The sequence below is a fragment of the Argiope bruennichi genome, chromosome 7 (assembly GCF_947563725.1).
Source record: "Argiope bruennichi chromosome 7, qqArgBrue1.1, whole genome shotgun sequence".
NCBI lineage: Eukaryota > Metazoa > Arthropoda > Arachnida > Araneae > Araneidae > Argiope > Argiope bruennichi.
Window position 1 is genome coordinate 82,134,374 of NC_079157.1, and position 17,061 is coordinate 82,151,434.

The 17,061-nt window shown below is 26.7% G+C and overlaps 1 protein-coding gene across 1 annotated transcript; it reads left to right on the forward strand.

Annotated features, from left to right (window-relative positions):
* The first annotated feature begins 13,514 nt into the window (after positions 1 to 13,514).
* Positions 13,515 to 16,670, forward strand: LOC129975455 (gastrula zinc finger protein XlCGF49.1-like). Its single transcript, XM_056088517.1, has 2 exons — positions 13,515 to 14,195; positions 16,623 to 16,670. The coding sequence occupies exons 1-2, from the start codon at positions 13,515 to 13,517 to the stop codon at positions 16,668 to 16,670; spliced, it is 729 nt and encodes a 242-aa protein (XP_055944492.1).
* Positions 16,671 to 17,061: the final 391 nt, after the last annotated feature.

The window sequence follows — 17,061 nt, forward strand, 5'->3', positions numbered from 1 at the left end:
GTGCTTTAGCAAACAATATGAGATTATTTAAATATACTCATTTATGAGATAAACAGCAAAAGTAAAATTAATTTAATTCCACATGAAAGAGGTAATCAAAGAATATTTGATATTATGTGAATATATCATTTAGATGAGAGATTGTTGCAAATTCTGGCTGTATTAGATAAAATAAATATTATAATTATAAAATGATGTGAATTATCAATGGCTAAAAAGTATTTCTTAATAGCTGCAATGAATAGTAAATATTAGATGTAGAAAATCTGACTTTTTTTTTTCATGTTAAATTAATGAATTGAATAGTTTTCAAATATAAATTACTGATATTATTTATATCACATTTATTTCTATTTAATTAATATTTGTATGATTTTAATTAATTCATTACAAAAATGAATCAATTGTTAGTCCAGACTATGGTATTTTTCTGATAGTAAAAACTTTTTCCTCACTTGTGCGAATAAAAGTTTGAGTCAATTATAAAATGTTAGTTGAAGTTTTACATTCTGAATTGCCGAAAGAAGCTGTGATCTATCTATATTATTATGAGTTATTTTTTTCTTAGTTTATTTATGTCTTCAACTATTAATTAAAAAGTAACATATGTATAAAATAACTTCAGCTATCCTTAATGGTATATATTAATTGGATATTGAATTATTTCTGCTTAGTGTATTTGGTTTTAATGGTAACCAAAAAATGCCAAGAAAAATTTTTGCCAAATTATAAAAATATACTCAAGTATCAAGTTATATAATCACATGCTGTATAGTTTAACGACTGGAATTGCCAATTTGAGAAATATTTTCTGCCTATTATTTGGTTGATGTTACAATTGACAAGTGCCATTTATTTATATATCTCCAACTATTAATTAAAAAGCAGCTTATGTTCAAAATAGCTTCAACTACAAGACATATAGTGACTAAATATTCCCCAAACTGAAATTGAAGGTTGAAAAATTTATTTGAATGATTATTGATAAGTACTTGTCTTTTCCTTTTATTAACTCTTCAATTTTAGTATTTTCTAAAATTTATAAATATGCATCCACTAATTACCTCAGGTGACCAACTGGTTCACCAGAAATATAAGTTATATTTTATTTCAGATAAAATTTAGTTTAGATATAAGGTTATTATATGATTCCACCAAATTGTCCAACGTTGACATATTATTTTACTTGTCTTACTTAAGTTCTATTTATTGAGTACACGAACTTTTCTATTAGAGATGGGCCCCATAATATCACTGCACTATTAAAAATGTAAATATTTGATTCATCTATCTTCTAAATTCCACAATATTATAATTTCACTTTTTTATTTGTCTTGTAAAATACACAGATATTAAATAGAATTCCTTTTTCTCTAACTTTCAATAACGGAAAAAATTACATGACTAAATATTTGAGGAAACAATGAAAACAGTTTGAATTTCAGAAAAATTAAGAAGAAAAAAAGTTTTTAATTATTGGTATTCAACAAAAATTTACACTGATATATGATAATAATTTAATAATTTTTACAAAAATTTATTAAATTATTATCATTAAAAAGACCCTTTTTTTTTTCAGTTTTGAAATTATGTAACATTTATTTTTATGCAAAATAATATTTTTGGAAGTGCTTGGAAAAAAATGCCCAAATTTTACTTAATTTTTAATTTATTTGTTTTAAAGTTGTTTTAATTTGTTTTTTAATTAATTTGTTTTTAAATTCTGGTGAAGGAGTAAAATATATTGTGCATAAAATAAAATTCTACAATTGATGTTTCATTGTGGGAAAAAAGTACTGGTATTTAATTCCCAGTTTATAAGGTCAGGGATTTCTAATTGGATTTTCAAATAGTCAATTTGGATTGTTAAATACTAGTTTAAGTGCTTTTACCAATGTGAATAGCTTGTTAATCAGATATCTTCCCTTTGAGATATATTTGAACTCAAAATGTTTTCATTCAGTTGTTAAAAATGGCATTGAAGAGAATTCATTTCTGATGCTTTACCTTTTCAAAATAAAAATAAAAAATTGTGCATATGAAAGGTTTTATTTTTAATTTTCAAATGCATTTAATATTTAATAAAAATTATTTCAGATTTTATCATTATTTTACATTATGTGTTTTCTGCATTTGCTTAGCTATGATCCTGATTTGGGAAGAATAAACATTTCATTTAATTCCTAAATAAAATCAAGGTTTCTCTGACCTAGTAGCAAATAATCAAAGAAAGACACTAGTTTTCTTTTCTGTTCTTTCTTATACCCATTGTGTGTGTGATTCATGCCTTATAATCATGATGGAAAATTCTGCCATATTTATTGTTCTTTTCGTTGGACTGCTATTAAAATATTTTAGATTTTCTATTTAACCTTTCATCTGATTTCAGAACAAGTTGTCAATATGTGAGTGACTTGTCTTCAGTGATGGAAAATTTATTATAAAAGATCTAGTGGCAAATTTAATGCTTTGCTTTTGAGGAATAGTCAATTAAAATACATGTTAAATGTATTCCATGCTGTTTATAGTTATTTTTAGTAACTTTGCTAAATTATTTGCTTTTATTTACTTATTTATTATGATTCATGATTACTTGATATATTTGTAAATAATATTACTTAAGCAGATGCTCATTATTTTTAATTGTTGTAATAAAGCAGCAAGAGTCATCTTCTTGAAACTTTCTCCCATCTCTAATAAAGAAGTTGTCCCCACCTACAGAAAATTTATGATTTTGGTCAAGGGCAGTCAATTCTCCATAGATTTTATTCAAAATCTGATAAGGATCTACTCTTTGAATGTTAAAATTGTGTCATTTATTTCAGTCGTTGCGTTTTTTATTCTCTCTGTAGCCGATTGGTATGCGCGAGAATAGAACCTGGGACCTTGCGGTTCGCAGTCCAGAGAGTCCTTGACCATTATGCAAAAGCAATTGCCCGTGCAGCGTAGTTGTTAACTGAATTATATGCTATTCACCAGAGACTCTCCCTCCAGTGAGTCGGAGGTGAGACGAACGATTTATGGCTGTTGAGTCTAATGTGCCTGTACCCATTTCAATCGCGCCAAGCGTTATGGCGAGTGTGTGTGGGTGAGTGGTTGTTGTTGCTGCGTCAAGTGATTCTGACGACTTTGGTTTGCTGTGGGTAAATGGCGCCACAACAGCTGTACGAAGGTTGAAGGATCATTGTCCCAGGTCACCATTGTAGCCGATTGGTATGCGCGAGGATAGAACCTGGGACCAAGTGGTTCGCAGTCCAGTAACATGACCATTATGCAAAAGCAATTGCCCGTGCAACGTAGTTGTTAACTGGATTATATGGTATTCACCACATCTCATATACGAAGTATAGAAAAAATATTGTTAGCAGCAAAAAATTCGAACTCGAGATTTTGACGAATTTCCACGTTTCAGACTTCCCTGAGTTCAAAAAACATATTTTTGAAAAATATCCGTCTGTCTATTACAAAGATAACTCAAGCATGTTGTGAGCTAGAAAGTTGGAATTTGGTATACGATCTTTACACCAAATATGTAGATTTCTTCAAATTTTGAGTAAAATCTGTTCAGAGTAAGTCCGACTGATCGAATATAAGTTAACAACGATAATTATAAAACGAATAGGTAGAATTTGATACTCAGTTTTGACATCTGTCAAATTGTGAGCAAAATTCAATGACGGGTTGTCAGACTATACTTTTAGAAACATGTAAACAGGATTATTCAAAAATGCAATGATTCAAATATATCAAATTTGGTACGCGATTTTGTGACTACAAGTGCAGTTTTGTGCCAAATCTTTGTTTCAATCGTTTTTATAATAGCGTGTCTAAAACACAAATTCGATTTTTGGATACTATTAATTGGATTAATCGTCTATTATTCGATTTTGGATATTCCGCATGCCATGGTTTAGCGTCAAATAACACGGTAGATTCAGGAAAAATGCTAAATTGACATCAAAAGTTAATATTTCGTAACTATTGTAGTCCTATATGAGGCGTTCTGTGGCATGACAAGTTTATTAGAGAGTATGTGAGAAAATTTTGGGGAAACCATGCCCGATGGTTGAGTTATGGTTCACAGAAAAACAGGCAAAATCCAAAGGATATATTTTGTGGACGGTGAGAAGTCTGAAATAGGGATATTCATCAATTTTTTGGAAAATTATCCAACTTTCTTTTTGTATATGCGAAAATAAAAAGTGAGTATAGTGAAGTAGATACAAAAATGAACAATCATACTGAGCGAATATTAAGATCATCTTAATATTTTAAATGACCCAGTGACTCTAGATAGCTTACCTAATCGAAAATTCGTCTCTGATAAGGTTCTGAAAATAATTCTATATTAACCCAAATGCAACACCTCCTGCTAAAAATGATGTAGTCAAAAATAAATTCCTATAAATTACATTTCACTCGTTGACAGAGAATTTTATGGTGATATGAATTTGAGAATAGGAACTTGACTGAGTTAGACTACTGTTCATATTGTTTTCTAATGTACAAAGAATACAAACAGAAAGTAGAGCATTGTAATTATGGAAAAATTCGATTTCAAAAATTTGACGAATATCTGTATTTTTGATCAGTAATGGTTCATCCATCAGGGGTATAGAACTTCTGAACTGTCTTACCTTATTTCATTTTTTTTTTTTTTCTTATGTATCGAATTTCTGTACTTTTCCGTTCTGAGACTTCAATTCTCTTTACTAACTTTGTCATTCTAACGGCCGTATTCACCAACCGTTGTTAAACATCGGCTGATGATTAAACGCTGATCAGCAGTCAAATCGGTATTCACCACACCAAATCGGTTGACGATTTCCCCCTGTTTTGCCCCATTTTTTGATTCACGGACTTCCGATAATCAAATTTGATCAACGGTTTTCCGCATGCGCAGTTCTCAAGAAGGACAACTGTTACATTAGTTTTCAAACAAACATGGAGGATTTAGATACATTGGAACTATTGTAGTTGATATCAGATAGGAGGTGAATAATTTACACTGACAGAGTTTCTGATTTGGATTTGTTAGATGAATGTGATTTTGTTTCCAATGCATTTTATCTTTGAGAAGGAGAAATTAAGCACCAATATTTTACGAAACAGTGCGGTAACTACTGAAGAGAAATTGTGTATTGCCTTACGTTTTTTTGCTTCAGGAAGTCGTCAACAAATAATTGGTGATTTCAATCAAACTATCCAGTCATCATGTTGCCGGGCTATAAATGAAGTATCTAGATGTATAGCTGAAATGAGGCCAAGATTCATTTACCTACCAAATAATGAATCTGAGCGACTTGAGGTATGTTTACATTTATCCCTTTTACATCGTTCATATGGGAATCCCTTTTTATTGTTATTATATCCGAGTTGATTTTTGATTATTATTTTCTGGAATTAAAATTAGAATCTGTCATTTGTATAATTCCGTGAACATTCAAATTTTTGAAGCAAAGGAATTATAATTAAAAGAATTTTCTAAACTTATTAATACCTTTTAGAAAACTCATCAAGTTTAGTACGATTATACTGTTTTTTGTCAATACTGTTTTACAGTTTTTTGTTCCTTAAAATACTTCCATTAAAAACATTTTATTGCATATTTTCTATCTGGTTAATCTAATGACTTGCTAATAAAATAAGTTATTTCATATCTATACATATTCATATCATTTGTGTAGTCTTATAGTTTTTTTAATTATGTTATTATGGCGATATAAGTTATTAAAAATTGATAATGTATGTATGTAATATTTTTTCAAATCATTTTTAATTAACTTTTAATATTACTTTTATAACTAGAATTCATCTGTAACAGTTTTTGCATTTGTTATGCTATAAGAAAATTTTCCCATTCTTTACATAGACAGTGTACATGTTAATCAATTTTAACCTTGCTCCTTTTATTTTTCAATTTTGTAAATCTGTAAAAATATAATAAAGAATTCAAGTATTAAAGATTATTTGCAATATAAACTTAACATTTTAATTATGCTTTATTCCATATTGAAAAATCTTATTCTTCTACCTCTACCATTATACCACTGTATATCAAAGATTACGGCAGATTTTTGTATGAATAAAGCAAGAAGGGTTTTTGAGAAACAACCACCTAAATAATAAATATGTTTTCGTTGAACAAATAATATTTTAAGATTAGGAAAAAAAATATTCTTTCTGTAGAATATTTTCCAAAGTTATCTGAAATCACTTACAAATATTTTAGAATGCACATTTCTAGTGATTGAGAATAGAATATCTTATGTCTTTTTTTTATATATATAAAAAAAGTTTTAAAAAGTACTGTATAAATGAATTCTAAATTTAGTTACAAAAAATGGAATTTTTGTCTTATATCAAATCTTATAATATTTAAAATATTTAATATTATAATCAAATAAATTATAATATTTGTGTTTATACTATCAATTTTTAAGTATGTCATGTAAGTATTATTGTTAAATTAGCAATTTTTTTCATTAGTTATTTATAATATAATTAATTCTTATTTCACATTTCTCAGATTAAAGACTTGCAAAGATATGGAAGAAATAAGGAACAACCTTTTCCTCCTGAAAGAAAAAAAAAAAAAAAAGAAAAGAAAAAAGAAAGAAAGAAAAGCAACAAACAAAAAAATCTTTTTCATCTGTCTGGTGATGATTATACAGGATTGCTTTTTGTATTTTTGAAACTTTCCTGTATGACTCATTTCCATGATTGTACACTGTTTTCACATGGGTATATAAGTTTTTTTTTTTTTTTTAGTAAATTGATTTTTTATGTTATTATTTATTTTATAGAAAAAGAATTATTGCAGTTTTTATTATGATTAATAATTAGAAATTTAAAGAAATTACTTTTGTTACTTATAAATTGTGTGATATAATAATGTGCTTAGTTACTCAATATAGCTAATCTCTTTTACAATATTAGTTTACTTCAGCTTTAATCTTCAACAATGTGTATAAAATTAAAATTTTTTAAAGAAATCAAATTTTGACCTTTGTTATCTGCTGAAAATGATTACCAATTTTTATTAATGTTTTCCTTCTCATTACATAACAAATTTTAACATTATTTCTAATGTATTCTCTACCTGATTATTTTTTGAATTTATCTGTATAGAAATGACTAAATAATTCCTTATTCCCATCTTTGAAAATCAAATGTATTTTTAATTTGATGTTGTTCTTTTTATGATTTATAGAAAATGACATGCATGTATGACTCATATCAGTGTAGTTATTTTTTAGTGGTTTTATGTGCTCATTATCTTATTACAATATGTATATGTATTAGAGAAATAAAAAGACACATATAGAAGAATTTTGTATTAAGAATCAGCATTAATGTTGCACCTCTATTGACACTTTCTTGTAATTCTTGTAGAAGAATTTTGAATTAATAATCAGCATGAATGTTATATTTTAAAGTACCTTTAATGGAACTTTGTTTTAATGCTTGTAGAAGCTGTAACTTCTCTGTCAGAATTTTCTTTTGTAATTCATATATGTTACTTTTCGAGTCAAATTTGAATAAAATAGATTTTTGTATACAGAAGTCCTTTTTTAATTTTGCATATTTTAAGACATTCTGAGAAGTGTGTGAAAAACAAAGAAAATAGATTAATTGGGATTTGAAAATTTTGGAATTTGAAAAACAAGTATAGATAATAACTTATCCGAGTTAATTCAAATTTCTACAAATTATGATGCAAATATAAAATTTTAAAAAAGAGGTTTTTATTTTAAAAATTCAATTTAATTTAACTGACAGTTTAATGTAACCTATTAGAATAATATTTAAGATGATTTCAAGAAAAAAAATTTTGTGAAAAATTCTTTTACTTTTTTGAAACATTTTAATTTGGATCATCTTTCATCAAATTTAAATATAGAAAGAGATTCCTTGTTTAAATACACAAGATCCTGAGTTGAAAAATTTGACAATTAAACAAAGGAAATTATGCTGACTTAACAGTATTTAGTTAGATGTTGTGCTCATAGGTTTATGATTTCAGGAAGTAATGATTGTCATGAAGATATGAATAATTAAAAACATCGTTGGAAATTAATATAATAAAGTGACAGATATTATTCAAGTATGAGTAGAAACTAAATGTTAAAATATCAAAAAATTAATAACTTTTTTGGTACAAAATCCTGGGAATAAAAAAAAAAAAAAAAAGGCAAAAACTTGTTGAAACAAATGGAATTTCACATTAACTTGAAAGAATTAAAATATCATTACTAGTTTCTGACAGGCTAATCAAGTTAAACTGTGTTGCTTTTTGATTAAGTTTGAATCATCAAGCAGAAAGTGTTAAAAAATGTATTGTTAATTGTAGATGTTTTGCCACTCAATTTATTTGAACAAAAGTGAATGCTTATGATGTGCAAATTAATCATTTATTTCATTCAGGGATATCAATTCTAAAATAAGTATGGTTTTCATCAATATTTACATTATTTTTATACTGATTTGTAATGTCAAGTACATGTTGTCAAGCTAACAATTAGCCCATTCAAATTTAAAGAGTTGCTAAATTCATTGTTTACAAAAAGTTTTAGATATGAGGTATAAATGAGCTTCTTCACTTCCACAATAACTATATACTATTCAAATTTATTGCATGAATATTTATTTTGGTGAAATAGCTGTTGGTCTTCAATATTCATATACAATTTTCACTGACTTTTGTTTATAATTTGAATCTTCTGATTTGCAGCATATATTCTGAATGTATATATTCTTCTTATATGTATATATTCTGACATTTATAACTATAAATTTCTATCTTTTTAACAAAATATATGTAAAAATTTAATATTCTGATAGTTAATAAAAGAAAATTTTTCCATATTTGCTTTTCGATAGAAATAAAAGCATACCACAGAATAAGTATTTTTTACTTTTATTCAGTTTTGAGGGAAAAAAATTATCTCAAAAACTACTGAATATGTAGACAGCTAATACATATTTAAATATTTACACCAAAAACAATCTTAGTATTTTTTTAAAATATAATATATTGTGGAAGTTTAAAACCTATTTGTTTAAAAATAAATGCTGAAAGTCTAATAACAATCTTAAAGAGAAGTTTGTAATATATGCTATAAACTTCATGCAAACAATTATATGGGATTGCCAGAGATATCATTGCTTTTCATTACAATTTAAATAACCTTTGGAAATTGAAATATTTTGTGTAAATGAAAATTATTTACTAATATGGAAGTCATAATACTTGTAAGCAAGATTTTATACACTACATTTCCTCCTCTTTTATTATATTAAAAATACAGGATACTACAATTTTTGTTAAACTCATTGTTTAGAAGAAACTTCAATGAACTCCTCACTTGCGAAATCAGTTTGCAGCAGTTTGTTATTTCTATTGTTTATGTATATACTCTATAATTATATAAAAAATGTTTAAATATTTCCATAAGTAAATTAACTAATTTAAGGTTAATATGCATTTTTTTCAAAAATTTAATTCAGATAGACCTTTTGTAAAAGTTTAATTCATTGGAAAACTATTCAAAGCACAGCTAATATGCATATTCTCAATTCAAAAGAGAGCAAATGCTCAAATGTTTTATTACATAATAATACAGTGGAAATGTAAAATATACTTGGTTAATAACGTATAGTCAGAGAAACAATCCTACGAAAAGCTATAATATCATGTAAGCAAATCGGTGAGATTATCACTAGACAATATCACCTTCGTTTTCTCGTTTGATCCTTGTACACATCTGGGAAAGAAACAAAATAACAACAAAAATACGAAACAGCGCCACCCATCAGCTGATAATCATGTGATATATATAGACTAATGAAGATCCATTTCCGGTTGAAAAAGGCAGAAAAAGCTGATTGTCGTAACCTTGATGCTTAGTCGTGAAATTACCGTTCGTGAATACCAATGATCATTGGTTGATGATTAATCGTTGATCATGGGTTGAACGATCCGATGTTTAGCAACCGGTTTGGTGAATACGGCCGTAAGAGTCTGATGATCAATAAAAATTGGAAAAAGCAATAAAAACGTAAAAAATAAGGCAAGGAATCTATAAACTTGAATATACTTTGGAGGATAGGAATTTTCTAGAATTAATTTTAATTAATATGAAAAGAAACGAAATTTCAATGGTTTTAATGGTAATTTCTAAAATTATTATTTTCTTCAAAGACAGCTGCAAACCATATCGCTTTAAAATATTTTTTTAAAAAAACACCAAATTAAAATTTTAACACTTATTTTGTAATTATATATTTAGTTATGCAATTTTTCTCTAACGTTTACAAATTTTTAAATAAATTTCTAGGTATTTCATACCTAGAAATTTCTAGGTATAAAATTCTAGGTATGATAGGATAAATTTCTAGGTTTCATTGGTTGATATTTAAGGCAGATCTATTTTCTCGTCTCATCAAAATTTTAAATTGTTTTTCATCTTTTGGAAAGATTAGTGTTTCTCAGATAACTGGTTAAAGTGATTTTAAATCTTATAAGAATATTAGATTCTCTCTCAGTCTTTCTGATCTTAAGCATAAAGTAACTTTTATTTCAGAATTTTTTCATGACATAATTATGAAACATATGCATACATTATTTAGGAGATTCTCATGACTTCTAAAATTACAAGTATTTTTAACTATGCTTGTTCATCAATAATTGATATCAAATAATTAATCAAATGATTTCTCAAAACTTATATAATCGCATTAAACTTTGAAACAAATACAAATTTCATTAAAAAAAAATCAAAACATTTCCATTTATTTAAATGTTGAAATTTTAGCTTTATTTTTTTATTAAAAAAATGCAATATTAACTCAATGTCTTTATTTAATTTCAAAATAATATTTTCCAATTTTTTTTAAATTTTACTTTGGTAAGAAATTAAATGATCAATTTATTTCTTATAAAAGTAAAGATTTTAATTCGTATTCCATCATCAGTTTTAAATTTTCAATGATTGTAGCATCGATTGATAAATTATTTTCTTAAATTTAATTCGAGCAAAATGGAGTATTTGGATATTATTTGATATATATTTTCTTTTAAAACAACGCATTATAAAAGGCTCTTTTCAACGCTAATATTATAACTACAAAAAAAAAGCAAGATTTTTTTTTTTTTTTTTTTTTTTTTTTGTTATTCTTATACGAATTTACAAATAAATAAATTCATTTTAGCCCCAAAACGTAGCAAAAATATCCAATTCATAGCCCATTTCTCTCTCCATGTATAAAACTCTTTTATCAGATTTTTTTTTTTTTTTTTTTGCTTATAATTTCTATACTTGACACTTTTATCATTTATAGCATTTATTTCAAGTTCTTCTTATTCAATTTAGTTTATTTCAGTTTAAACATTTATCTGGCATTTCAAAATACTAATTGGTTTTTTGCTGATTGATAAGAATGTTTGGTGAAGAGAAATACGACCTTCCTGATTTATTTATATTAAGTCTGATTACAGATTACATACTGACTCTTGTTTATCAGATACTATTCGCATGATTCATTCGCTTATATTATGAAGATATATTTACTTTTGCTTATTAATCAAAAACCTATTTTCTCATGTTCATGACTCGCTTGTTTATATCAGAAACGAAATTTTCGTTTGGAATTTAAATAGTGGTTTGAATTTGCAATTTCATCAAGATAACTGATTGTATAGAAATATTTAAAATGAGAGAAACTATTCATGTTTGTTTTTAAGATGTTTTATTTTCCGGTGAAGCATCTTGTATGAAGGTATATAACAATACAATAATACTTTACTGATTCTAATAAAAATTAACATTTTTTTTATTTACGATTTTTGTTTACACTTAATTTTAATATTTCGTTTACTTTTATTTGCATCAAATTTTAGAAAGAAAAAAAAGACAAAAATAATATTTATTTACTTTTGGCTACCATAATGACATAATGTTGCTACACATTTCATTATTCAGAACGATACAATAAATTGATGAAGATAATACAATAAATCGCTGTGATCAAAGCGGCTCGGAGTAGAGATGCATAATCCACGATTTTTTGAATAACAAATAATATTTCTATTGTTATTTTTAAATATGCGTTCCAAATATCTGTTATTTCAATCATATTATTAATTAAAAATTATTACTTAATATTAAATATAAAATTTATTAATTGTAATTAATACTTAATTTACTAATTTAATTAACGTGTGATTGAATTAATTTATCTGTTTCAGCTTACTTCTGAAATTTTATTTTTTTTTCTCAAAACTATTTATTTAATTTATTTATTAGAGTGAACCATTTTCTGGAAAAGATGAGTTAAAAATATATGTCATTTCTTTAAAATGTTTACTTTAGTCCTATATTCTACCAATAGATGGCGCCAGCAGCCAACAAAGTACATGTGATCAAATTTAATCGTGTCACGAGCAATAAAAAATGATCTGTATGGAATAGTATATCATCAAATACGAATATCGGTCACTCCCGTAAAGTTGAGCGGTGACTTCGCACTTTCCAGTGAAGCCTCGCACTTTCCGGTGAAATCACCGCTCCGATAAATTTCAGTGATATGCAATTTAATGATACGATACGATAATTCCAATAACCGGTCCGTTCACTTTTTTATCCAATCACAGATTTCTTTCGAGAGCTTCCATTGGACAGATCGTATCATCACCGCTCCGGCAAATTTCAGTGATATCGTATCGATTGTTAGTTTCTATCGTGATCCAAAACTTGTAATCGAAATATCATCAGTAAGATCGTATGAAGGATTTGAATCACACCCCTCTTTGAAAAGTATTGATCACTTGTATTTGTGACTTTTTGATATTGGTTACGTAATAACCGCTATGAAAATATTCGTCATCCCTAGCTCGGAGAGATATGAGCTGGTATTGGCGAACAAGACGTTTGCCTTTCTGCCGCTGTCCTTCACTAGTCACTGTGCAGGGGCCGTATTTTAGAACATTTAAATTATGCCAAATGCCCTTCCAATATTGTATCATAAAACAGAAAAAGTGTTCATTGATGAAAGAATGCTGATATTACGTAAGAAAGTATTTGAAATTAATATTAGTATGCATAACTACCTCTTTGCCAAATGACCAATATATCGTAATTTAACAAGTAAACTATTTCACAAAGCTAAAACAATTATTTATCACAACAGATAGTGAATGATTCTGACTTTTTTTCGCGTATGATAAAAACAGAAGACTGCAAACTCTTGAAAATTAATGTAGGTATGTGTTGCTTGCCAAGCATTAATATTTTGACATTCCATTGCATTTTTCTTTGAATATTTGCAAATATTCCATGGCAACCCAATATAAATACAATCAAAACAAAAACTTAATTTTCTTTTTTTCGTTTGAAGGCGGTAAGATGGATTAGTTTTTGAAAATCATTGCTTCAATTTTAATTTGATATTGCGTACCGATTTTAGATCCAGTATATGTTAAATTTGATGATAAGCGTAAATTAATATTTATTATGGAAGGTGAATTGTTAAGTGATATTACTAGCGATGCTAATAGTGTCAAAACTTCTGAATTAATTTTATCGCAATCCGAGTCTCAAAAATCGTATGTGTGCTTCGTTTGTCTTAAAGAGTTTTCTTGTAAAAGATCTTTGAATAACCACACTGCCTCTCATATCTTGGAGAATCGTTTCAGGTGCGAAGCGTGTGGGGAATCCTTTTCAACTATTACTGATCATGCTGAACATTGTTGTCAACATGAGGAAATAACATGTTTCACTTGTAACGAAACATTTTCAAGTTCATTAGAATTAGGTGCTCATCAGCAACTTCACCTTTTATTGCTTTCTGATATTTATGTTTGCAACATTTGTGATAAACCTTTTCCCAATGAGACAGAAATGCAAACTCATCATAGACAGCATTTTGGAAAATGTTTTCAGTGTAAAGAATGTAATAAATACTTCAGCTCTAAAAATAATCTGATAATTCATAGTCAAACTCATATTGTCACCAAATCATTTGAGTGTGAAATATGCAATGAAAAATTTCACTGTAAGATTGATTTACAAAGGCATTATCAAGTCCACATTAACATCAGACCTTTTGCCTGCAATTCATGTGATAAAACTTTCAAAACACAAAAAAGATTGACTGTGCATTTAATGGATCATGGTGGTTCATATGTGTGTCTGGTATGTGATCGACATTTTAGTAATGAACGACTCTTTAAGCGCCATAGCCTAGACCACTTGCCGGAACATCGTACTGTTTGTGAAATTTGTAATAAAGAATTCCTTAATCGTCAAAAATTAATTGATCATTTTATGCAGCATAAAAATAATAAGCCTTATAACTGTAACAAGTGTGATCTTAGTTTCTTGTCTCGAAATCAATTTAAATTGCATATGCGGTTGCATAATAATAAAAAATCCCATGTTTGTGAAATTTGCAATGCAGTATTTCTTACTAATTCTCAGCTGTCGCAACACCTGTGGAAGAATCATTATTATGAAAAGGATAAATTTATAACTGCACACACAAAAAAATTTGTTAATTCAGAATACTAACTGAATTATACCTTTAACACACATAAGCATTTAAAATGTAATAATTCTGTGAAATTCCATATTAATTATAAGTAAATCTTTTCATTATTAGGATTATTTTTTAAATATTTTTACCGATATAAAATAATATGTTTAATTTAAAATTAACTCATATTTTCAAATATAAAATTCTAAATCATTGAAATAGTAGATTCTAATATTTTTCCATTTTTATATCATATTGTAGCCTTTATTTATTATTTTTATTCGCTTAAACATATTTTATGTTTTCATTTAAACTTTATCATGATAAGTAAAAATAAACTTGAAGTTTGGGGGGAAAAATTATGAAATGCTTAATAAGGTTATTTTAGGTATTTTTAATTTATGAATTAAAAATGAGTATTAAATATTTCTGTTATTAATCAAATATTTTTAAAAACTTTGATATTATTAAAAAAGGTTTAATTGTGTTTTCTGAAAATTTTATTTTGATAGTTATAGATGTTTTTTTTATTTTTTTATTTTGGGTACAAAGAATTTCTGCATCCCAAGATTAATTTCCATTTAATGTTTTGTATCCATTGATTTAAGCAATTGGCCGGTTCTGATTATTTCTTTCTCTTATATTCAAAGTGCTGAATTTGGTAATATTAATTATTTTTTCATTTCAAATTCTTTTTATCTATTACTTTATTTTATTCCAATCAGTATTTATACTTGTATTATTGTTTTCATACATGTTAAGTTGGATATTTAGATCATACTTGTGAAGTGTTCATTGTTATTCAGCTCATTTTCAATAAATTTATAATTATTTATACTAACTTTGTATTCCTTTCATGCATATTACACAGTCTAAATTTTTCTAAAACCATACACTTTTATACTGAGTTCAGCTTATAAATACAAAAGCTTGTTTTGTTGAAAATAATTATGAAACTGAAATCTAAGAATATTCATTATTATGTTTAGTTACGTAAATATGGTGTATTTTTACAATTTTGCTCAACTCTTAAAACAGTAATGATATTTCTTTAACTACAGATGAAATGCTTATTACTAATAAAAGAATTTTTAGGATGTATCGTAGCATATCTTTTGTAATCTGTTAATTTGTCACTCGTAAAAAGTATAATTTAATAATTTGTACTTTATGAATACTTTTTTCATTATAATAACTTGCACAAAATAAATTTTTTTAAAGAATTATTTTTTTAAAAATGTTTTCAATACTTTTCATGGAAATTCAGTATCAAAAGTCTTAAAAAAATAAATGCAGGATAAAGCTACATAGTTATTTGCTAAAACAAGCTGCGTATCATTTTAAAAACATGTGTATGTGTTAATTTTGGTTAATCCTCATTAAGAATAATTATTTTCTAGTTGCATGAATTTAAACTTCACTTCTAAATTGTGCAGGGTTTTATTCCAGTTGTTAAATGTTTGCATGCTTGATGAACTAATATTTAGGGAAAATTCCCGTATAAAAAGATTAGCAGGTGCAAACTGTCAACAGTATCTGCAGAAAACTTTAAAAAAATTGATAAATTGAATAAAAGCAAAAATGGCTCTATTAAAAGGTATTGAAACATAAAGATGTAAGACATTCTAAGAGCATTAAAAGATTAAGAAGATTGTTCTGTTTCTAACTCCTAATGTTTTGAAACCTCTTTGTACCAACATGACTCAATGAAAACGAAATTGTTGATATATTTTATTATTTAAATATTTAATCTCCATACATTTTTGTTTGTTTGTCTTCTCATACATTTCTTTTTATATATTTATCTTATTTATATTTTTAGAGATACATCCATTTTTGTTCAGTACTTGAACTGTTATACCATTTTCTGCAGATAATAGCAACATCCAGAGATTGAGAACCATCAAATTCAAGACTCATGAAGTTCATTGTAGATATAATTTTTATTTTCTCCAATACGAAGTATAAGAAAGTATTTTCTCCAATAAGAAGTATAGAGAAAGTAATATAATAAGTAAAATATGCTCTTTGAGTTGAATACTTCAAACAATGCACGAGAATATATTCAATGTCATTTTTTATTATAGGAGAGACAGTCAGGTTTGTTACAAATTTATGCAGTAGAGCTGAGGTGATGACCTTCCCAGTAATTAGACGTGCTTCTATAACATCTTCTAATCTATTTTTAAGCCATGATGCGAAGGAAAGAATAGATGGAATATCGCCTACAGCTTCTTGGTACTTGCTATTTTGATAAATTGGGTGCATATTTTGAAATCTTCAACATTAATCCATTCAAAATATGGGTATGATGCAGTGACTGTTTTTGCGAGATAATCCGAATTTTCATTCCAAGTAATATTTGAATGCCCTGGAGTCCATATCAATATGAATTTTTTTATTGATTTTTTTTTTCTAATTAGAATTTTTTTGCCTATTCTATGAATATTTCTCTGAGATTTGAATGATAAATTTTTCAAGGCTTGAAGAATAAGAAAAACTATCTGTTAACAACAGAAGATTTCT

Bases quoted from the DNA above. Each gene is read 5' to 3' on its own strand.
- LOC129975455 (XM_056088517.1), top strand. From the start codon at position 13,515: ATGGAAGGTGAATTGTTAAGTGATATTACTAGCGATGCTAATAGTGTC. The intron at 14,196-16,622 runs GTATGTGATCGA...TTTTTATTATAG, and splicing joins GTGGTTCATATGTGTGTCTG to GAGAGACAGTCAGGTTTGTT.